This window comes from Corythoichthys intestinalis, chromosome 2 (genome assembly GCF_030265065.1).
Source record: "Corythoichthys intestinalis isolate RoL2023-P3 chromosome 2, ASM3026506v1, whole genome shotgun sequence".
Taxonomy (NCBI): domain Eukaryota; kingdom Metazoa; phylum Chordata; class Actinopteri; order Syngnathiformes; family Syngnathidae; genus Corythoichthys; species Corythoichthys intestinalis.
The window spans coordinates 5,305,496-5,329,596 of NC_080396.1; the positions used below are offsets into that span (position 1 = coordinate 5,305,496).

Consider the following 24,101-nt stretch of genomic DNA (forward strand, 5'->3'; position numbering starts at 1 on the left):
CTCAATAAAGCTTCTTCTTGAACAGGTCACGGAGCTGCGTCACCACACACAACGTCACACAACCTACTCTTTCGCCGTTTGCGCGCTGCTGTCACTTCTACTCGCCGAGACGCTGACTCATCCCAAGAAAACAATGACAAATACGGCACATCTTCTTCCTTGAGTTCATGAAATAATGCATTAGCTTGGGCTAAATGTAGTTTTAGATTCATTCTGCACATTTCAAAGTCGCTTGCTCAAACCAACCGGCCGTTGCTTCCTTCGCATGCCTCCCTTTCAATAGCTGGCGCCTCGCTTGGAAATTTATTAAAAACTATCACATTCGGTTCGTCCTTCTTAACATCACAACTAGGGATGGGAATTGATAGGATTTTTACGATTCCGATTCCATTATCGATATTGCTTAACGATTCGATTCTTTATCGATTCTCTTATCGATTCTAATTTGGGGAAAAAGAAGAACAAACGTTTTGATTGGCATCGAGTTTGTTTAATCAGAACTCACAACCTTACAAACTCACAACGAAATCAAAAGAGGCCCAAAGCCTCAATGTTAACTGTGGCAATAAGTGGCAAACACACAAGAATGTGTAACATTTTACTGAAACATTTATCTAATAGAAATAAAAAATATTGGTATATATTGGCAGATAGGTTGTTGTTCTGCCTTTGGCAATATGTGTTAAAGCAGGGGGTCCCCAAACTTTTTCCTGTGAGGGCCACATAACTTTTCCCTTCTCTGATGAGGGGCCGGGGTCAGTTTGTAACAGAAAAAGTGTGACGATTGCAGAAGTGCATATATGTAAAAAAATTATTGTTTTTCAGAAAGCCACAATCAAATAACCCTTTCTGGATTCTTCACGAAATGAAAATAAATAAAATAAAAATAATAATATAATAATAATAATTAATAAAACACTATTAATTAAATAGATAATAACCAAATAACCCTCTCTGAATTCTTCAAGGAAAAAGGCCAGGAAATAAATAACACGATTGAAAAAAAAATAAAAAATTCAAAATGGCCGGACCAAATGTGGAGGCGGGCCGTATTTGGGCCGCGGGCCGCAGTTTGAGGACTGCTGGAGCGCGCATACACCCAAAGAAGAAATGCCGCATCCAAGTGAGTGAGAGAGGGAAACACTTCTACGAGCCTACGTTCTTTGTTAATGTTAATATCTACAGAGGCAACGCCTGTATGTATCATCTTTTGTGTTGTTGTTGTTGTGTTTCCACTCGCGATCGGACACTTAAATCCAGTTGTGTAGTGGTTTGAACGATGTGCTAATGCTAGCGAACGAATGCTAACCATACTGTTATTAGCAGCTAATCATCGCTGTTTACGTTGATGCAAACCTGTTTGTTATTGGGGACGAAATTAATTTGTTTCATTTCTATTCTTAGTTTCACTCTTCAATTGATGGTTGAATAAAGTCAGCAAATTATACCAACGTCTTCTACATCGTCATTTGGGAGTTTAGCTAGCTGTATAGCCAGAACTGAGCTTTAGCCTCTCTGCGAGGACAGCGCAGTTTTATTCCCTCCCGATGCAGTTACCTCCACATTGCAATGACTGCAAGTCGCTTTGTTGTAATTTTTCCTCGTGAAGTGAAGACACACTTTAGAGCGTTTGAACCTACGTGCTGTCATTGTTATGTTTATGGCTGCAATGCTCGTGCTTACCCGTCGTAACCTTTCATTTTCACACTTTCCTGGTGAAGTGTAGGCAAACTTTGGAGCGAGTGGTTCTTGGCGCCATGCTAGTTTGATGCGTCTGGACAACAAGACACGTCACGACGCAATACGCGTCTTTAGGAATCGTTAAAGGGATTGTTAAGGCTTTTTCATTGTGATGTCGAGGCCTCGAAACACTCGGAACCGGTTCCGAATTGGAATCGGATTTCGATTCCCATCCCTAATCACAACGGCTCTTGGGATATGTAGTCTTTTGTGCTGCTTTCGGTTTTGAAAAAGGACAAGAAATGATGGAAATATGGAGATAGATACATGGTCAATGCAGTGTTTTAATGCATATTTATGAGTGCAATGACACTATTAGTGCTGCAACGATTAATCGATTAACTCGAGTATTCGATTAGAAAAAATATCCGAATTAAATTTTGCAGCTTCGAGTATTCGTTTAATTAAAGTGGCGTTGTAATGGTTAATTTTGAAAGTGTTTGTATTTAGTTTTATTGATTTGGGTGGATACACTGCCCTCCAGTCTGTCTCGTTTAACATGGCTGAATCCAGCTGCTCCATGTTAAGACCAACATAAGCAAGTTTTTGTTTGAGCTAATGTTTTTTTTAATGGATTCGTCATTTAGTTTATCGGTATCAGTGTTTCCCACCAATGAACGAACCCCCCCGCCGAAAAAAAAAAAAAAGATAATAATCAGATGCGTCAGTCAGCCGATTACACAGCTGTAGCCCACTCCACTCTACTACCCGCGCGAGCGTAGTAGAGTAGCATTTTAGAGTAGTATTTTATTTATTTATTTATTTAAGAGACGCAAGGGGAACGAGTAGGAAGAATGGGAGAACGAGCGAGATAGCGAGAGATAGCGGTCGCATGTCTTAGCAGCCCGCTGTTATTTTGTTATTGTTTTTCTTTATTATTGTTACCACAATCAAGTGGGTAAGCAAATACAGACTTCTCTCCTTCTTCCCCATATCCGGGGCATTACAATAGTTTGGATCGGCGAAAGTGAGCGGTGGACGGTCGTCTTGGACGGAAAGCAAACTTTGATTGAACTTGCGTGGAGAGGCGGGGCCCAAAATAAAGCCTTGCTCTATTTTCAGAGCGTTGGTCACAGTAAAATATTTATTAGTTCAAGCAGAGTAAAATGATACATATTCACGGTACAAGAACGTCGTTTCCGTGTCCATCGATTGGTAAGAAAAGGCTGTTTGTACGAGTGACGTGTGGGCGCTCCCGTCAGGGGAGACATTTCGCGTGGAGTGGCTATTTTTCGGCACAACACCGGCGTGCCAACTTCAGACAATTACGGCTGACGAAACTTGGATAAATGCGCCCCCCCCCCCCCCAATTTCGCGAGCTCTGGGACACTCGAAAAATGACTCTCATACCTCTCCTTGCCAAGTTAATGGTACCTCGATGTGCGTTTGTGTGGAAATTTAGTTCACGAACAACGGGGAAAAAAACTATTCACCTTCTCACCGAATCAAGTAAAACTCTTTACACGGCTATTAGAATTCCCCCAGTCCTGTAAATGGGTCAGTTGACAGAAGGACTGTTATTGTTGTGGTAATGTAGTACTTATGAGGGTCAAATAAAAAGGAAAAAGGAGGACTACGACGGCGGTCTGAAACCCGCGGCTCTCGGGCCGCATGCGGCTCTTTAGCGCTGCTTCGAGCTTTTTTTTTTTTTTTTTTTTTTTTAATGGAAAAAGATGGGGGAGGGAAATATATTTTTTGTTTTAATAGGATTCCTAGGAGGACAAACATGACACAAACATTCTTTCAATTCATTAATATTGTAATGAAGTTAAACTTGTGGTGGCATCGTACAACAGAGTAGTCACGTGGTGCGCTATAGGATCCACTGCAGGGAAAATAAACATTTAATCATGAGGGCTAATTGTGTATTTCTAGCCAACTTAGTCATTTTTATAGTAGGCTAATATAGCTAGTATTGATAATTATAAGGCTTGTACAAGGCTTTGAATTTTTTGCTGCTCCAGACATACTGTATCAGTTTTTTTTTTTTTGGGGGGGGGGGGGGGGGGGGGGGTCAAATATGGCTCTTTCAACAGTTTGGGTTGCCAACCCTGAGTCACTACGAGATGTAAGTCGTACTATTGCTACGAGGAAAAAAGTCGCATTATTACATAGGGTAACGTAGCTGTAATCAGCAACGCATTTTACATACATGTACCGTAGCTGAGAGCTATAACATTAGCCTAGCTAATGAAATATTTCAAATATATCTTTTTTATGGTTCTTCTTGGGGGAAAAAAATAATGAAAAAAAATAAAAAATCGCCGTGGCACGAAATGGTGTGGCTGTCCGACTCCGATGCAGCCCACCACCAGTTTCAAAAAATCCTATGGTCAGAGACCCTCCCACCACAGTCTCCTAAAATCCTGTGGGAAACACTGCGGTATATTTAGCCGTTTTTTGTAGGAATATTAGGAATATGTCTCTGAACCATTTGTTAAGAGCATTGTAAAAAAAAAAAAAAAAAAGTTAGCGTTTTATAGCATTTAAGCTAGCGGACTTTTGCTATGTAAGTTAGCCAATTGTTCTTTTGTTGTAAATAGATCCTTGTTTATTTTTTTTTTTTTAGCTCAGTTCAGGTATTTTAATTTTTCATGTTTCTTATCCGATTACTCGATTATTCGAACTAACTAGTTCATCGATTAATCGACTACTAAAATAATCGATAGCTGCAGCCCTAAACACTATAAAACTCAAATGACATTATCTCCTGTTTTTCTTGGTCAATTGACTTCAAATAAAAACTGGTGTGGACATCAACTTCCGCACTTTCAAACGAGACCAACCAGCGGCTCGTGTGTGACGTAATTACAGCGTGACGAAGCTTCAAAGACGATAAGCGTAAACGCGTCGCTGCCGACACGTTCGGTGTAAAGGGTTAATATTTGTTATCTTGCCACAAAACGGTTCTATTGCTATCTCACAGCCCCTTAGTATTATAATACCCTTTAAAAAAAGAAGGCGTCTGCGGTACTAACAGTCTTGCATTCAAATGTTTTAAAAAAAAAAACTTGGTTAAATGTATCTTAAGTCTATGTCTGCATTAGTTTGTGCTCTCTTTCTAGATATACAGATGATGTCGGATTTAATCAAGGAAAAATTGGAGTCCATCCAGACTTGGCTGTTAATGATTGAGTTTGGGACCAACGTTATCCTCGTACTGCTCATTAAAGATATCCTTGATCTTATTTTAGGTGAGTACATACATACGCTGGTTTCAAGTTTACTTTTCCATCGGGAAAAAAAAAAAGTCTGAATAAACTGACAATATAGATTTAGGGAGCCACATACCATAGGATCATGACTATCTCGATACAACAATGATAGATTCATTTAACGACAGTTGCCAACACAACAGAAAAACAAACTCTTTTCCGCTAGTTTTGTGCTTTTCTTCTTCTGATTCTTTAACCCCAACTCGCACTCAAAAAAATCAAGTTGTTGGATCAACATTAAAAAATTATGGAAAGTACTTCCACCGAATTATTCCAGTTTGAAGCGATTGCTTTGGATCCATTTAATTTGCTTGAGTTGGGGCAATTTAATCTAATCCAATTGTTACAACTGTATTCATTGACGTATGATTCAATACTAGCAGTGGATTCAGCATAGCTATGCCTTTGACCTAACCAGATTTTTCATGATCAATTGAACATTATTATAATGAACAAAACAAAGACAAGAACAGTTTTGACTTCAAATAAAGTGCCACTATTTATTTTTTTCAAATAAATATAATTTGAGTCATGACAATCAATCAGTCAGTGTCATTGACAATGTGTTCCCCTGAACAATGAGCAATAAACTAAAAGAAACATACATCCAACTGGTATAGTGCTTTGTCAGCGGATAAAACATTTGGTGCAACTGGAGAGGAAACTGTAGTGGTCTTGGTCTATGAAACAACTTTCTTAACCTGGCAATTATAGGACAGCAAGCCTATCAATAACAAAAATGCCTCTCAATGACTTGTAAACATAACATTGTAAAGTGCAAACATTTGCTAATGATGATGAAAAATAGGGCCTCTAGAACAGTAATAAAACATACAAATAAAACAAACGCATACATCCAAATACACCAACACCGTGCCAAAAATATTAAATATTATCGGGGCTATTAATAACGTAATTGGACTTATTGGGATGACGTCATAATTCCTATTATCAGTTCGATAATTATCTGTCCGATAAATATTGTGCACCTCTAATATATATGAAAGTTCTGTGCTGGGGATATGAACAATATACAAAAAAGAAATTGACCAAATATCACTGAGAGGACTAATGACAAGATGAGTAGAGGTAAAAGCTAAAACTTTTCTGTCTCTTCATCACAGACCGCTGATACAACGCACCAACCCTGAAGAAGCCACCACTGCTGATTTTGGCTGCCAAGCACAAGTTCGAGACATGATATTTTTGACAAAACCAGGGAGATACTGATTGTTATCATTGATAATTATTAAATGGTTACTAGAAACTGCAATTTCTGCAGAAATTACTCTGGCTCTTTGCTCTGTGGGGATACAGATCTTGGCCCCGCCCAGGTTGGTTTGGGGACATTTCGGGGACAATATCAGGTCACTTCCTGTTGATTAGGAGACATTTGGGGGGCGTGGCCTGATATATCAGGTCATTTGGGGGGCGTGGCCTAGTCATATCAGGTCATTTGTGGACAATTGGGGCGGGGCCTATTTATATCGGGTCATTTGGGGGCGTGGCCTAGTCATATCAGGTCATTTGTGGACAATTGGGGCGGGGCCTATTTATAGCGGGTCATTTTGGGGGCGTGGCCTGGTCATATCAGGTCATTTGGGGACAAGTAGGAGGCGTGGCCTAGTCATATCAGGTCTCTTGGGGACAAGTAGGAGGCGCGGCCCAGTCATATATGGTCATTTTGAGACAATTAGGCGCCGTGGCCTATTCATATTAGATCATTTGGAGACAAGTAGGAGGAGTGGCCTAGTCATATCAGGTCATTTGGGGACAAGTAGGAGGCGTGGCCTAGTCATATCAGGTCATTTGGAGACGATTGGGGTGCATGGAAGAGTCATATCAGGTCGTTTGGAGACCATTGGGGGCCGTGGTCTAGTCATATCAGGTCATTTGGGGACAAGTAAGAGGCGTGGCCTAGTCATATCAGGTCACTTGGGGACAAGTAGGAGGCGCGGCCCAGTCATATCAGGTCATTTTGAGACAATTAGGGGGCGTGGCCTAGTCATATCAGGTCTTTTGGAGACAAGTAGGAGGCGTGGCCTAGTCATATCAGGTCATTTGGAGACAAGTAGGAGGCGTGGCCTAGTCATATCAGGTCATTTGGAGACAATTGGGGTGCGTGGAAGAGTCATATCAGGTGGTTTGCGGACCATTGGGGGCCGTGGTCTAGTCATATCAGGTAATTTGGGGACATCTGGGGGGCGTGGCCTGGTCATATCAGGTCAGTTGGGGACTATTAGGGGGCGTGTCCGATTGATATCTGGTCATTTCCTGTTGCTTTGTTGACATTGTTTTTTTTGCAATTGAAAATGAATGGGGAAAATTTTGGACGTCTGTGGCCGTCAGTGGCTTCGACTTACATAGGCATCAATGGAATCCTAGTACATTGGCGTCAATAGAATGGACAAACATGCCCGTCAATGGCATTAAACAAAGTAAATGCCATTGTAAATGAATGGGAAATTTGGACGGCCTTGGCAGTCAAAGGAATCACCTTCCATAAGCGTCAATGGAATCGGGGGCTTTTGGTGGACACGTTCTATTAATAAATGGTAATTTCCTGTTGATTTAGGAATATTGTTTTTTTTTCCCATATAAAATGAATGGGAAAAAATTTGGATGTCCATGGCCGTCAATTGCATTCACTATCATAGGTGTCAATAGAATCCAAGTACATTGGCATCAATACAATGGACAAACATGCCAGTCAATGGCATTAAACAAAGTAAATGCCATTTTAAATGAATGGGAAATTGGGACGTCAATGGCATCGATTTACCTCCAGTTTGGGCACCTGTGACGTTAGTTCCCGCTTGGACTGCTGAAGAGATTTGGGAGTTGCCAGGTCGGAAAATTTCTCTCATTTCACTTTCAACAGCGTTAGTCGTGACGTTGGGTGCAACTGATCCTGTCCTCTGCCGCTCGAAACAGGATGACAGTCATGTGACTGTTTCGGGGGTCGACAAAATATTTCGTAATAGCCCAACTACTTGCCGAAGCGCTCGCATCTCCTCTTCCATGTTGACCTGTCCTCGACAGGAATTTGCTTCAGGTTCTCAGCCAATCACAGCTGCCTTCGGTTTCCACTATACATTCACTCACAAGTACATATATTCTCCTCTCACACGGATACATATTCACTCTTTTACCGGTATATTCTTCTCTCATTTACATATATTTTCTTTCTACATACTTACATTTCACAGAGTGAAAATGTAGGAATGTGAAAGTAAAAATGTATGACTGTGAGAGTGAGTATATATATTTGCATGTGAGAGGAGAATGTATGTGTGTGAGAGGGCCAGAATGAAATATGTCTTGCACGGACCCTCATAGCGATAATTTCCCACTCGCGTCACACTGGCGATGAGTTATCACTGTGATTGCCTCTTGAGTCGAAATCACGAACCAAGTTGTTTCTCTTTTACGGGCTTTAATCACAGAACTTGATTTGCTGTGACAATGCTGTGAGAACTGAGCAGCACAGATAAAAATACTAGGGGTGTCAAACGATTAACCCCTTAACGCCGAATGTCGCGATTCGGCATCGTACCGTTCCCGCTTTGAAAGCGGCCAAAATATCGTCTGCCTTTGTTCACTGCCGGTACATTAATGTCAAACACATGCCTAGGAACCTTTTTCAAGCATTAGTTTCAGTCGTGTCCGACCAGAGACAACACCGCTTCCTTTTCCGGACCGTGATATTCAAGATGAAAGCCACGTCGAAGTCCTGCGCACCAACTTGACTAATTCATTCAATTCAAGGTAAGTCAGCTAAAATAAAAAAAAATGTACCGTCTTATTGTGTACTTGTGTTGCTAACACGATGAGATAGAGTTTCTATGATGAGTATTTTTGAAGCTCTATGACGATTTTGGTTTGTAGCGCTATCGCTACAGCCGGCATCATCGGAAAAGCAGCCCCCCCCTCCCCCGACACCCCGCAAACGTAAATGCGTTGTTTGTCGAAGGTTTGCAACACTCGCACGCGTTTTATCTATAAACTATCACTCTCGTTATCATCTGTAAACATTACAAAAGTAATGTGTTGCATAAAAAAGGGCATTTGTGGTTACTATTTTTCTGTAGAACAAATAAATGAACGCATCCTTTATATGCAACGGTGCACACGGGTGCCTCCATGACGTTCCACTTTTAGACACGTTTTATTCAGACATTGCCACACTTGTTGTCATCTGTAGACATAATAAACATAACGTGTTGCATAAACAATGTCATTGCTATTGATTTATTTTTCTTATTTCTATATAATGAAAAATGAACACAGCATGAGCTGATAACTATCAAACAGAAGCAAATGTATGTATGTTGATGGTTTTCAACACATTTTGTTTTGAAATTATAACAGTAATTTCTTTACCTTGTTTTTCTGCAGAAATACAAATGAATGCAGCAGCTTTTTACGCAAAGCTAGCACACCGGGCCAAACCACCTCCTGTTGAGAGTGCTCTCAGTGAGAGTGAGGGCAGCGATGAGGAGTACAATCCTAATAAAGCAAGTGAAGGTGAGTTTGTTTGACATCTATGGATGTAACTACGTGAACACACTGAAAAGATAAAAATGTTTGGTGTTTCCTGAAGTGATTTATTATTTTCTGCACCAGGTGATGAAAGCAGCAGCAATGACTCTACAGTGGACATTAGCAGCAGTGAGGAAGATGATGATGATCCGCCTCATCCACCTCCAACCACCAGTGCTGCACCTGCAAGACCTGCAAGAGCTACATCAAGGGCAGATCGAGCCTAAAGCAATATATCCCAAAAAAAGCCATACAAATTGGGATACAAGATTTTTGTACTGTGCGACACAAGAGGTCTGGTGCACTCATTTGACATATTCACAGGGAAAATAGATCCAGTACCAGGCCAACCAGACATAGGAGCCAGTGGTAACATTGTGCTCAAGCTTGCAGAAGTCATTCATCCTGCTGTTCTTTGATAACTGGTTCTCATCTGTAGATCTGTTTGTTGCTCTTGCAAAAAAGGGCATACCTGCACTTGGGACCGTGCAGCACAATCGCCTGCGTGGGTGCTGTTTCAGTGCAGACTCATAGATGAAGAAGAAGCGAAGAGGGACATTTGAAGAGCAAGAGGCTCTTGTGGACAATGTCTGCATAAGAGCAGTCAAATGGTTTGACAATAGAGGGGTGATTGTTGCCAGTGCCCTGCCTGTTATGATAAAAATAATCTTTTATTTATTTATTTACATTATATGTCTTCTAGTCTGATTAAAAATGTGATGTACATCTGTGTTTAAACAAAAACAATAATTGTTTTTCAGAATTTCACAAGCAGTGAAAAAAGATGTTGCGATAAAAGTGTGTTCAGACCTGAGATGGGAATGTGCCTTTTTTGCCATTTGTTTTCCTTAATTGCCTGTTGTCGCTAATCGGCATCATACCTAAATGTATGACTATTTTATGGGCTATATTCAAATGAACACTTTCAATTTAATTTAGCATCTATTTGAAAGTAAAAACACACCCCAATTATTTTTTTTATGATTGGAAAAAAAATTAGGCATTAAGGGGTTAAAATTTTTAATCGAGTTAATTACAGCTCAAAAATTAATTCATCGTAATTAATCGCAATACAAACCATCTATAAAATATGCCATATTTTTCTGTAAAGTATTGTTGGAATGGAAACATAAGACCGAGATGGATATATACATTCAACGTACAGTACATAAGTACTGTATTTCTTTATTATAACAATAAATCAACAAGATGGCATTACCATTATTGACATTCTGTTAAAGCGATCCATGGATAGGAAGACTTGTAGTTCTTAAAAGATAAATAAAAATAATAAATAAAATATATAAATATTTTATAAAAATGTATAGAAAATAAAAGATAATAAGTAGTACAAGTTATAGAAATTGTTTTCGTTTTAATAAAATTTGTAAAATTTTCAATCAAAAAATAAACTACTAGCCCGCCATTGTTGATGTCAATAATTACTTATACAATGCAAATTGGTGCTGAAGCCTATAAAATCAGTCGCACCCAAGCGCCAGCAGAGGGCGGCAAAACTCCGAAAAACACAACAAGTACACCTTTCACTTTGCTGTCCTTTTGATATTTTTGAGCGGGGCATTTGTGCGTTAATTGCGTCAAATATTTTAACGGGATTAATTTAAAAAATTAATTACCGCTCGTTAACGCGTTAATTTTGACAGCCCCATAAACTACACATTAAAGAGTATACGACATGAGAAAAAAAGTCTTAAATAGCATTGTTATGTGAATTAGAATCATATTTTGAGACGATTTGACTGTATACAAAAATTTAGCAAAGAGCAGATGACGAGAAATTAGTCTTTTAATCTGCTGGTTAGCCACGCCTACCATTATAGGGCTCTAGCGTCCCCAACAGGTGGATGACGTCAGCGGGAGACTGGGCTCATCGGTGTTACTATTCAGCCCATTGAGGGGGAATTATTCAGAATGAGGAAAACGCGACGAAGAGAGCCACAAAATGTCATTGTTTCAGTCTCTCTTCTCCAAAATTTTTACAGGATATTCTTTTTAACCAAGTATTTTTCCCCAATTGCTAAATAAATGGCATGGTCATGACAAATAACAGTCTTGTGCTAAATGGAATATGAAATAATAAAAATGCACTTATTCAGGACGACATGGCAAAATTACTCCATAATGGTCAAAACTGTCGACTTCACCTTTACTGTCGCACCTCCCGAACGATATTTTATGACACCTAAATCCGACGTATGTCATTTCCCTTCCCCGGCTTCGGAGAATGTAAACAAACCAAGAGGCGTGACAGCTAGCCGACATGCTAACCCGAACCGAGTGATGTTTCAAAGTCTTCGAAGTGGAAAATCACACATAACTAGCCCGGATTATTTGACACGACGACTGGGTTGTCGATTGTCTTTGCGGATCGGCAAACCACCCGGCGGAGAGCAATTTACAGTTCGTTCCCCGAAGACGGGCGGCTGCAGTTGTTGTGCAGTTAATGTGCACGAGGAGAGCTTTTTACATGCCTATCAATGATCAAACGTAAGTAGTCCTTTATTTAAAGAAAGTTTGTAGTGTTTACTTTGTAATCGCTGTATTAATATTTGACATAATACAAAACAAGATGTTTACTCACTTCTTCGTAAGTCCAATGGTCCCACAGTAGTAGGGCTTGGCCAATATCCACGGTGAATGGGAACCTTTTGATACTCCAAAAAGGCGCACACGCCTCTCCCTCATGGAGCAAGATTTTTCTGCAGCTGTTTGGCTGGCGTGATGCGAAAAATAAACGTATGAATCTGCAAAATCAGCTGAATCCTTAAGCCTGAGTTATACTCCCGCGTTGCGGTGACGGCGCAGCGACACGGCGTCATTCGACATTCGATAGTTCTGTGGTGAGGGAACGCGTTGCTCTGTAATTCACCGCCAAGCCACTAGAGGGGTGTGGCGTTATGTTTGTATCATGTGTGAACTGTCTGTTATTGAAAATTAAAGATCAAAACAAGTCTTTTGACACCAAATCTGTGCTTTATTCTTCATATACTTGAAGTGTGACACGTAAATAAGTCACAGACTCACAGCAAACATATGTACACAATAAATGATGAAGTGCACCAACCAAAAATACGACTTAAATAGATTTCAAGGTCCTGGAGTGGCCTAGCCAGTCTCCAGATCTCAACCCCATAGAAAATCTGTGGAGGGAGTTGAAAGTCCGTGTTGCCTAAAGACAGCCCCAAAACATCACTGCTCTAGGGGAGATCTGCATGGAAGAATGGGCCAAAATACCAGCAACAGTGTGCGAAAAGCTTGCGAAGAGTTACAGAAAATGTTTGGCCTCCGTTATTGTCAACAAAGGGTACATAACAAAGTATTGAGATGAACTTTTGGTATTGACCAAATACTTATTTTCCAGCATGATTTGCAAATAAATTCTTTAAAAATCAAACAATGTGATTTATTGTTTTTTTTCCCCACATTCTGTCTCTCATGGTTGAGGTTTACCTATGTTGACAATTACACGCCTCTCTAATAAATTTCAAGTGGGAAAACTTGCACAATTAGTGGTTGACTAAATACTTATTTACCCCATTGTAAGTCCCGGATTATGGAGACGCCAAAATCAAGAGGTCTCTGATCCTGTTCCGGAAGGATCCGGCATAAATTAACCCCTGATTATACATACTGTGCATTATACATCTATCAAATCCTGAGTTTTTGAGTAAGTCTGACGAGCTTCTGGCAAGCTTTATCGGTGCTAGTGCAGCGATTGAAAGCTATGTCATGGCAAAATTTGGAAAGACATTCTTTTAAAATATGTCTAATTATCCAATTTTATCATTTTTCACAAAATATGACGCTAGCTTGTAAAAAAAAAAAAAAAAATCCATAAATAACCCGCTTCCTTATAAAAGCCACAGGGTATAAGCGGCGAGAAAAAGTAGCGGTTTGAAGCCTGAAAAATACAGTAGTGTGATTTTTAAACAATGTTAATATGTTTTAAAACATATTTACAGTCCAAACCAATGTTGTTAGCCAGGAACGTATCAGACGGTCACTTTTTGGAGCACATGTCCTGACAGACATGCATGTTTTCAAGTCACGTACTGTAGCAAGAGTAGCAGCACCAATTGACCTTTCAGCTGCTGCTCGTGGAGTATTCGGAGCAGCTGGTCACTGGAAGGTCCAGGCCAAGGAACCCGCAGTGCGGTTTCTACCAGGTCCCAGTTGTCAGCAGTATCCCATCTTAGACGTTTCTGCGCCACGTTGTTTACACGTGATCGGGAGCCGTCTGTAGAGCTTCTTCTGGGTTCCTGTTGATGTCTACATTCTGCAATGTGAAAATACACCCAATGGGCTATTAATATATACACACATACACGTATATAAATACATGGAGTATATACAGTGAGAAACAGTATTTGCACTCCATGCGATTTTCAATGTTCACCCACTTAGAAAATAGGAGGAGGTCTGAAATTTCAATCTTAGATGCATTTTCACTAATAGATACATAATCTAAAAAAAATCCAGAAATGAAATGTTTTTTTAAAAATAATTTATTTGTAATTTACTAGGCTTCAAAAGTATTTGTACACTTGAGAATCAGCAATTATGACACTCAAAAACTTGTCAGTCTACCTTAAAGTGATCCTCTACCTTAAGTACATGTACGCTCTAATTAACCACAATTGTTCTCTTGTACTAAAATATGTTGTTAGAAACACATAAAATGTTAACTCAATGGCAATATTTTATAATATTTAGTACACATTTTGACCGATAGTTGGCGCCATGTTTTGTGGGCTCACAGTGATGACGTAAATGGGATGTTTCCAAATGTCTATCGTATACAACAATTGCGTATTGCTGCCTAAACTCGCGAAATAAAATGCCACGATGTGCTGCTTTTGGATGCAATTTCCAGTCAAATGGTAACAAGTGGAGTGACGTGAGTGGTCAAGGTGGAATTATTATTTTTTGTGAATAAATGTGCATAAGTGGGAGCTTTTTGGTAGCCTACCTACCGCACGTTACAACTGGCGCCCGGACATTTTTCCTGGATCCTCAGTCAAGTGAGGGATCCGTCTAATTTCTGGATCCGACGGTCCCACGGCGGCGGCAATATTGGTTTAGGATCTGTCTAATTTCTGGATTTGTCGGTCCCACAGCGGCTTTTCGGATCAGTCTATTTTGTGGATTCAACGGCCTGATGGCGGTTGCAACATTGCCATGTGATCGGTCCAATTTCTAAATCTTCGAGTGAGTCAAAAAACGCAGATTTGGATTCCTATTGCTATCTTTTTTTCGACTATTCGTGGGAGTTTTCCCCAAATCATACCAAATAATTAAAGCACTATGGCACGCTACAGTGAAGACAGTGACTCTGACATGGACGTTACTTTTATGTTGGAGTTCGTCTGGGAACGCGTGTGTGCGTACCACTGAGGTCCCGAGTGACGAGTGGTCAAGGTGAAAATATTATTTTTTTTGTGAATAAATGTGCATACAGTGCCTTGCAAAAGTATTCGGCCCCCTTGAATCCTGCAACCTTTCGCCACATTTCAGGCTTCAAACATAAAGATATGAAATTTAATTTTTTTGTCAAGAATCAACAACAAGTGGGACACAATCGTGAAGTGGAACAACATTTATTGGATCATTTCAACTTTTTTAACAAATAAAAAACTGAAAAGTGGGGCGTGCAATATTATTCGGGCCCTTTACTTTCAGTGCAGCAAACTCACTCCAGAAGTTCAGTGAGGATCTCTGAATGATCCAATGCTGTCCTAAATGACCGATGATGATAAATAGAATCCACCTGTGTGTAATCAAGTCTCTGTATAAATGCACCTGCTCTGTGATAGTCTCAGGGTTCTGTTTAAAGTGCAGAGAGCATTATGAAAACCAAGGAACACACCAGGCAGGTCCGAGATACTGTTGTGGAGAAGTTTAAAGCCGGATTTGGATACGAAAAAGATTTCCCAAGCTATAAACATCTCAAGGAGCACTCTGCAAGCCATCATATTGAAATGGAAGGAGCATCAGACCACTGCAAATCTACCAAGACCCGGCCGTCCTTCCAAACTTTCTTCTCAAACAAGGAGAAAACTGATCAGAGATGCAGCCAAGAGGCCCATGATCACTCTGGATGAACTGCAGAGATCTACAGCTGAGGTGGGAGAGTCTGTCCATAGGACAACAATCAGTCGTACACTGCACAAATCTGGCCTTTATGGAAGAGTGGCAAGGAGAAAGCCATTTCTCAAAGATATCCATAAAAAGTCTCGTTTAAAGTTTGCCACAAGCCACCTGGGAGACACACCAAACATGTGGAAGAAGGTGCTCTGGTCAGATGGAACCAAAATTGAAATTTTTGGCCACAATGCAAAATGATATGTTTGGCGTAAAAGCAACACAGCTCATCACCCTGAACACACCATCCCCACTGTCAAACATGGTGGTGGCAGCATCATGGTTTGGGCCTGCTTTTCTTCAGCAGGGACAGGGAAGATGGTTAAAAAACACGGGAAGATGGATGCAGCCAAATACAGGAACATTCTGGAAGAAAACCTGTTGGTATCTGCACAAGACCTGAGACTGGGACGGAGATTTATCTTCCAACAGGACAATGATCCAAAACATAAAGCCAAATCTACAATGGAATGGTTCAAAAATAAACGTATCCAGGTGTTAGAATGGCCAAGTCAAAGTCCAGACCTGAATCCAATGGAGAATCTGTGGAAAGAGCTGAAGACTGCTGTTCACAAACACTCTCCATCCAACCTCACTGAGCTCGAGCTGTTTTGCAAGGAAGAATGGGCAAGAATGTCAGTCTCTCGATGTGCAAAACTGATAGAAACATACCCCAAGCGACTTGCAGCTGTAATTGGAGCAAAAGGTGGCGCTACAAAGTATTAACGCAAGGGGGCCGAATAATATTGCACGCCCCACTTTTCAGTTTTTTATTTGCTAAAAAAGTTTAAATTATCCAATAAATTTTGTTCCACTTCACGATTGTGTTACACTTGTTGTTGATTCTTGACAAAAAAATTAAATTTCATATCTTTATGTTTGAAGCCTGAAATGTGGCGAAAGGTTGCAAGATTCAAGGGGGCCGAATACTTTTGCAAGGCACTGTAAGTGGAAGCTTCTCCCCTTTTTGGTACTTTTATGCACGTATCCTACCTACCACGCGTTACAATGTAAAAGACATGGATTACACTCGATTCCAGGATTTGCTCCCGTCAAACTGTTGGCTTGTACTGTATGTAAAGCATACGACAGCTCTGGGCACTAACAATCTACATAATTATACTGGGATGAGTTTGAAAACGCAATATCTTACCTTGAAGATCTGCCAACAAAAACAAGAGTTCTCAACAGCATACACTCTCTCGCTCTGTTGTCAATGAGACGCACTTGCAGCGAGTAAATCACCAGTTTTGCCCAATTCTTCTCTTATAAGGTACTGTATTCCTGTTCTCATTTTGCCTTTGATGCTCGTCTTGTGAACGACCGACAGTGCTGTCCTGCTCTTCACTTTTCCGATCTGGTTCAAATTGGAAGGGCAGAACCGATGACATGTTGGGGTAGCTAAGAGTGACACGCTGGAAGTTCGGCCCGGTGACGTCACTCACTGCAACGTAACAAGAATGGCGAACTATCACTTAAAATAATTTTAGAATTTTTATTAAAACGAAAACATTAAGAGGGGTTTCAATATCAAATTATTTTAACTCATACTAATATTTATCTTTTAAGAATTACTTGTCATAAAGATCGAGGATCACTTAAAAAAAAAAAAAAAAGTCCACCTTTACCCCATGAGTAAACACCCACCCATCACCCATTTGAGCTCAATATAGTCACCTGTGCACTCCACAGTCAGTCATGAACCAACTGCTACCGTAGGCAAGACCAGATAACTTTCGAAAGACACCAGAGAAAAAAATTGTTGAGCTCCACAAAGCTGGAAAAGTAAAAGGCTAAACGTGACTGATAATCAACCTCGGACTGGGGCGCCATGTAAAATCTTGTGGAGAACTAGAAACTGCAATTTCTGGAGAAATTACTCTGGGTCTTTGAAATGTGGAGATACAGATCTTGGCCAAGCCCAGGTTTGTTGGGGACATTTCGGGGACAATATCAGGTCACTTCCTGTTGATTTGGGGACATTTGGGAGGCGTGGCCTGGTTACATCAGGTCATTTGGGGACAATTGGGGTCGTGACCTTGTCATATCAGGTTGTTTTGGACATTTGGGGGCGTAACTTAATCATACCAGGTCATTTGGGGAGGTTTGGGGGGCGTGGCCAGGTCATATCAGGTCATTTGGGGACAATTGTGGGCGTGTCCTATTTATATTTGGTCATTTCCTTTTGATTTGGGGACATTGGGAAAAAATTTGGACGTCATTCGCCGTCAATGACATCCAAGTACATTGGCATCAATAGAATGGCCAAACATGCCCGTCATTGGCATTAAAGTAAATGTCATTGGAAATGAATGGGAAATTTGGACATCCATGGCCGTCAATGGCATCGACTTACCTATGCGTCAATGGAATCCGAGTACATTTGCATCAATAGAATCGACATACATGGCCGTCAATGGCATTAATGCAATGCAAATGCTATTGGAAGTTCCTTTGAAAGTGAATGGGAAATTTCCCCATTAAAAATAAATGGGAACGTTTTTGGCAAATTTCCGGGGAACCATAAATTTTTTCAAATTCTGTATACAACTTTTAATGCTCCTCACCGTCCCGGAATTTTTGATGTCCAAATTACGTGATTTGGGTAAAAATTGCAGGTCTAGATACATTTTTAATTTTTTTTATTTTTTTCCATAAGTTTTTTCAAAGACACAGATAATCACTTGTGATGAGAAAAGTGAGGGTCCAGCCCAGAATTACACAACAGGAGCTGGTCAATGACCTGAAGAGAGCTGGATGCACAGTTTCAAAGGCTACTGTCAGTAGAACACTATGGTGCAATGGTTTAAAATCGAGCATTGCTCAGAAGGTTCCCCTGTTGAGGTCAGTACACGTGAAGGCCTGTCTGAAGTTTGCCAGGGACCATCTGAATGATGCAGAGGTGTCATGAGAGAAAGTCATGTGGTCAGATGAAACCAAAGTAAGACCATGTCATCTGTTCAACCCTTTGAGCCCGAGAGGAACATTAATGAGCATGACAGCACTGTCGACATTTCACAAAATGAGCAGCAAAAGCAAAATGAACAGGAAAGACGGGATGAGACAAGAGTAGGAAACAAAAAACGGTGCTCTGGCAAAATGTGCTCCACTGGCGAAACGTTTTACAAGAGCCGAATTGACACCCAAAGTACTACTGTGCGCTTTCAGCTTGTTTTGTGTAGATGCATTCAGACAGAACATACTAAAGATGCCTTAAGAAAATACTTAAATGTAGTAATATCAAATAAGGGTGGTTTAAATAAGCTACGTGACTCATATGGTCAACACGTCAACGATCTGCTTTGAAGCTCCCACAAGAAAACATGCAAAAAGTACAGTGTATCACAAAACTGAGTACACCCCTCGCATTTCTGCAGATATTCAAGTATATCTTTTCATGGGACAACACTGAAAAATGAGACTTTGACACAATGAAAGAGTCTGTGTGCAGCTTATATAATAGAGTTCATTTACAGTGGGGAAAATAAATATTTAGTCAACCACTAATTGTGCAAGTTCTACCACTTGAAAATATTAGCGAGGCCTGTAATTGTCAGCATGGGTCAACCTCAACCATGAGAGATAGAATGTGGGGAAAAAAAAAAACAGAAAATCACGTTGTTTGATTTTTAAAGAATTTATTTGCAAATCATGGTGGAAAATAAGTATTTGGTCAATACCGCAGACATGAGAATTTTCCCCAAGACTAGCAATATCGGCGTTTGATTTCTGTTCATTTGTCCTTACCCTCGGCTTCTCTCTGTGCGTGTTGACTGCCTCGATGTTAAGGTAAAACGATTCCACTTTGCACCCTAGCAGCAAAAACAACGTCAGGTCATAAAGGAAATAAGGAGTCCAGACAAGACCACTACTTACCGTATGCTATTGGTGTGAGTTTGAGCACCGTGTGGAGAGGACATCGTAGATAGGGGAGCTTGTCTTAAACCAGAGCGAAGGAAAGCTGATTATGAAGGAATGTAGACAACGGTGAGCGCAATGACTGGTGTACCTGCGGGTTTGTCCAGGAAGTAGGCCAAGAGACAGCGCATGACAGCTTGGTGGCAGACGACCAGAACATTCTCTTGCCTCTCCAGTTCCATGATGACTGGCTCTAGGCGATGGACCAGGTCTTCATAGGACTGGCACATAGAAAAATATTCATGTTGCAAAGGATTTATTGAACGCATGTAGAAAACTCCAATATCACAGTCAATGGCAGCCAATAAGATCATACTTTCCAATCCTCTGTTTTAACAAATGAAAGTGGAAGAATTTCAAGTTAGCCCTGACCTTTAATTGTTCTGAACATGGCTGATGTGGGAAAATATTACATTATGCTTTTGTGATGTATGATTGCTTCTGTGACATAGATTGTAACAACTTCTATTGTTTTTCACCTTGTTCCCATAGTTAGGAGACGCGCTTGAGTAGGGAATCTCACGAGATGACTTGTTTTGCACCATAGTACACGCCTGGGTTCCATAGAGATAACTTGTTTTGCACCAATAATATTTACCATTTGATGCATCTGTTGCAGCACAGCTCATTTGTCCCATGTGAAAAGTCATTTTTCAAGGGGGCTGAACCAAAAGTAGCTTGAGTGTTTGTGATTGGACGGAGCCGCGCCGCTCGGGGGCGGAAGTTGGCCTCTCCGCCTCCGAGGGGCGCGTCCCTATTAAAACCCGACATTTCCGGGCGACCAGTGAAGTCTACCAGCTGGTCGTGTACGGATCGCTTGGTTTTGTTCCTTTGCCGCGTTACTGGAGTGTTGTTGGCTTCCCACTCATTTGTCACGGCAAGCAATTTTCATTTCTAAGGGACAGATGTGCTGCAACGTAACGCGGGGATTCTGAGAATGACAAACTCAAATCTAGCATCACGTTACCATTTGTCTGCTTGTTTTTGATATCTGTTTGCTTGCTTTTGTGGGATTGTAATCAATAAATCTCATTTATTCTGCATTTTCTAATCAATAAACATCGTCTATTGAGCAAAAGTGTGCCTGTTGCTGATTCACTGCGAACCTGGAAATTTCGGAAAACAATGGCTCTCAGAATCAAAAGTTTGGACACCCCTGGAATAGACGGAGCACTTACTTCACCCTTTGGGTAACGGTAACGAAACTTGTCCTGGTCCCGAAGCGCAAACTCTTCGGGGAATTGCTCTTGAATCTCCTCGTAGGTTAATTCTTCACACACACCCTGTGAAAGTTTAAAAAAACACAACTGGGCTCTCTCAATAATACCATTTCATAGTTCTGAATGGACATTACCGCGTCAATCTCATTGAGAGCTTTCCACTGCTCATACTGGACCCCCAGAGTATGGGCCGTCTGGATGGTTCTCTTCATGTGGCTGGTCCATACCTTTAAGTCGTGGATTTTCTGACTCTGAATGAAGGTCTTCAAAGCAGCAGCGTACTGCAAGCAAGGAATTATGGATCTAATTTAGTTTGTTGATTTGTAAAAGATATGATAGAGGGGTCCATGCAAAGAATAAGTCAAGTACCGAATAAAAGACAACCCATGGAGCCCCATGTTAGCACAAACGTGAAACACTTTGGCTGAACTCACAAAAGTACCATATTCAATGTGAGGACTAGCCCACTCAGTAGACTACAGTTAAACCTTGATTTGACTGACCCAGAAATAAACCCTTTGCCAATGACAACAAAGACTAGTCTAGTCCAACTTTCAGTACAAGTCCTTGTCCAAGCCTCAGTCTAGTATGAATCCAAACCTATTTCTAGTCCAGTCCAAGCCCTAGTACAAGGCTAGTCCAAGTTTAGTTTAGTCCAACTCCTAGTCCAAGTCCTTGTCCAAGTCTAATTCAAGATTAGTCTTTGTGTAGTCCTAGTCCACATCTTGTCCTAGTCCAAACCTAGTCATAGTCCAAGATGATTCCCCATACAAATCTAATCCAAATTCAGCCATTCCAAGTCTAATCCAACTCTAATCAAAGTCTTAGTCTAGTCCCAGTTAAAGTCTAATTCAAGTTTAGTTTTAGTGTAGTCCTAGTCCTAGTTCAAGACTATTCCTCATACAAGTCTAATCCAAATTCAAGTTCAAGACTATTCCTCATACAAGTCTAATCCAAGTTCAGACAGTCCAAGTCTAATCCAACTCGAATCCAAATTTTAGTCCAGTCTTAGTCCAAGTGTCATCCGAGGCTGGTCCTAATCCAAGCCTATTCCCTGTCCAAGCCTATCCCTAAACCAAGTCTAGTCATAGACTAGTCCTAGTCAAAAACTAGTCCTAGTCTAGTTCCAGTTCAAGTCTAGTACTAGTCCAAGACTTTATAGTCCAAGTTCAGACAGTCAAAATCCAGTCTAATCCAGGTCTTGTCACAGTATAGCCCAAATCTAATTCTAGTATAGTCCTAGTCCAAACAGTCAAAAAGTACTCCTAGTTTAATCGTAGTCCAACTTTAGTCCTAGTCCAAGCCTATTCCTAGAACAAGTCTAGTCCAAGCCAATTCCTAGTCCAAAACTAGTCCAAATCTAATCCAAGTCGTTTTTAGTCTGGTGCTAGTCCACACCCAGTCCAAGCCTAGTTTTTCCAACTCCTATTCCAAGTCCTCGTCCTACTCTAGTCCAAGTCTAATTCAGTATTAGTCTTTGTGTAGTCCTAGTCCACGTCTAGTCCTAGTCCAAGACCATTACTCATACAAGTCTAATCCAAATTCAACCAGTCCAAGTCTAATCCAACTGTAATCCAAGTTTTAGACTAGTCCTAGTCAGAGTCTAATTCAAGATTAGTTTTATTGTAGTCCTAGTCCACGTCTAGTCCTAGTCCAAACCTAGTCCGAGTTCAAGACTATTCCTCATACAAGTCTCACCCAAGTTCAGCCAGTCCAAGTCTAATCCAAGTTTTAGACTAGTCCTAGTCCAAGTGTAATCAAAGACTGGTCCTAGTCGAAATTTACTCCCTGTCCAAGCCTATTCCCAGTCCAGGTCTAAACCATGTCTAGTCTTAGACTAGTCCTAGTTTAGTTCTAGTTCAAGTCTAGTCCTAGTCCAAGACTTTCTAGTACTAGTCCAAGTTCAATCAGTCAAAATCCAGTCTAATCCAGGTATTGTCAAAGTCTAGCCCAAATGTAATCCAACTCTAATCCAAGATTACACTTGTTTGGACTAGTTTTAGTCCAAACAGTCAAAAACTAGTCCTAGTCTAGTCGCAGTCCAAGTTTAGTCCCAGTCCAAGCATATTCCTAGACCAAGTCTAGTCCAAGCCCATTCCAAGTTCAAATCTAATCCAAGTTGTTTTAGTCTGGTCCTAGACCACACTGAGTCCAAGACTAATCCTCGTCTATTCGTTAACCATGTCTAGTCCTAATCCATGCGTATTCCTAATCCAAGCCTATTCTTAGTCCAAGTCTAGTCCAAATTCAGCCAGTCTAAATCCAATCCAAGTACAGTCGAAGGACAGCATCAGCCAAATTAGTAGTGTCTATCTGAAAATCTAAAAACTTGATTAACCATATTTTTGGACTATGAGACATGGTTTTCTTCTCCATAGTTTTGCCAGTGGGGCGATTTATACTCCAGTGTCGTGTATAGTAAATGCGGCGTAAAAGACGTCTGTTTTGGCAGAGTGCGCATGCGCAGTCAGTGGCCAGAAGTACCACCAAAAAATAAGTAGGGTTTGTTTTGTTCCATGCAAACATCAGAGCAGAGGAGGAACCCTGGACAAGAGACATTTGAGGATTTCTCAAACATAGGTTAACTGCTCAGAAAACCACTCCTGTGTTTTTAACCAGGCAATGAGCTTATAGCATGATTCAAAGCTCAAAAAAGTGACATTAGCCTGCAACCCCTTCATTAAGTCTTTTCAAGCGTGTCACTTCACTTCTGTCACTCACTTCATGTCCTCTGGCAGATAGACTGGAATCACCACCGATGCGACCAAGAAGATTGAGTTCGCTTTCCCCATGGCGGCTCAGGTAGATGGACCTCGGAGCGACGTGGATGTTCATTAGGTAGTAGACAATCCGACTCTGGATGTGGTCCTGAACCAGATTCACCAAGTACCTTTTCCCCACTTCGTAAATTTTGATGTAGGAAAGCTTCCTGTTCCACGAGAATAAACCTTTAGAGACAAATTTAGCCAGCATATCAATTTTGAATTCTGACCTGTCTTTCTCATCATCTATGGGCGAGTAGCTTGACTTGTAGCACTCAATGCGCTGGACAAAGTCTTCCATGGCTTCCTCCATGCTGCGATTCACATAATCCGGACTCCCAAATTTCACTTGCTACAAAGGACAGGCAATTGGGAGTACACATTTAAAGTCTAATCACACGTTTTTGAACCTTTATTCACTTCTACCATTACGGTGAACTAAATTTTACCTTCTTGAAACTTTTCAGTGTCAAGTTTTAGCACATTGTTTGTATATACAGTGGTATGAAAAACTATCTGAACGTTTTGGAATTTCTCACATT

General features: G+C 40.7%; 1 protein-coding gene and 1 long non-coding RNA gene across 2 annotated transcripts in view; one reads left to right on the plus strand and one right to left on the minus strand.

Moving 5' to 3' along the window:
• Positions 1 to 8,516: 8,516 nt before the first annotated feature.
• Positions 8,517 to 9,853, plus strand: LOC130912337 (uncharacterized). The gene is made up of 3 exons (XR_009062597.1): positions 8,517 to 8,723; positions 9,354 to 9,482; positions 9,582 to 9,853. It is a non-coding gene; the product is annotated as an uncharacterized LOC130912337 (long non-coding RNA).
• A 3,800-nt stretch (positions 9,854 to 13,653) lies between these two features.
• Positions 13,654 to 24,101, minus strand: part of LOC130912159 (6-phosphofructo-2-kinase/fructose-2,6-bisphosphatase-like) — a 35,635-nt gene continuing 25,187 nt past the window's right edge. The window contains exons 7-14 of the mRNA XM_057830033.1: positions 23,790 to 23,911; positions 23,519 to 23,726; positions 20,932 to 21,078; positions 20,756 to 20,860; positions 19,669 to 19,798; positions 19,536 to 19,598; positions 19,407 to 19,471; positions 13,654 to 13,794 (exon numbers count right to left, since the gene is read on the minus strand). Coding sequence (XP_057686016.1) covers positions 13,735 to 13,794; positions 19,407 to 19,471; positions 19,536 to 19,598; positions 19,669 to 19,798; positions 20,756 to 20,860; positions 20,932 to 21,078; positions 23,519 to 23,726; positions 23,790 to 23,911 — 900 coding nt within the window. The 3' untranslated portion in view covers positions 13,654 to 13,734. The remainder of the gene's footprint in view (positions 13,795 to 19,406; positions 19,472 to 19,535; positions 19,599 to 19,668; positions 19,799 to 20,755; positions 20,861 to 20,931; positions 21,079 to 23,518; positions 23,727 to 23,789; positions 23,912 to 24,101) is intronic.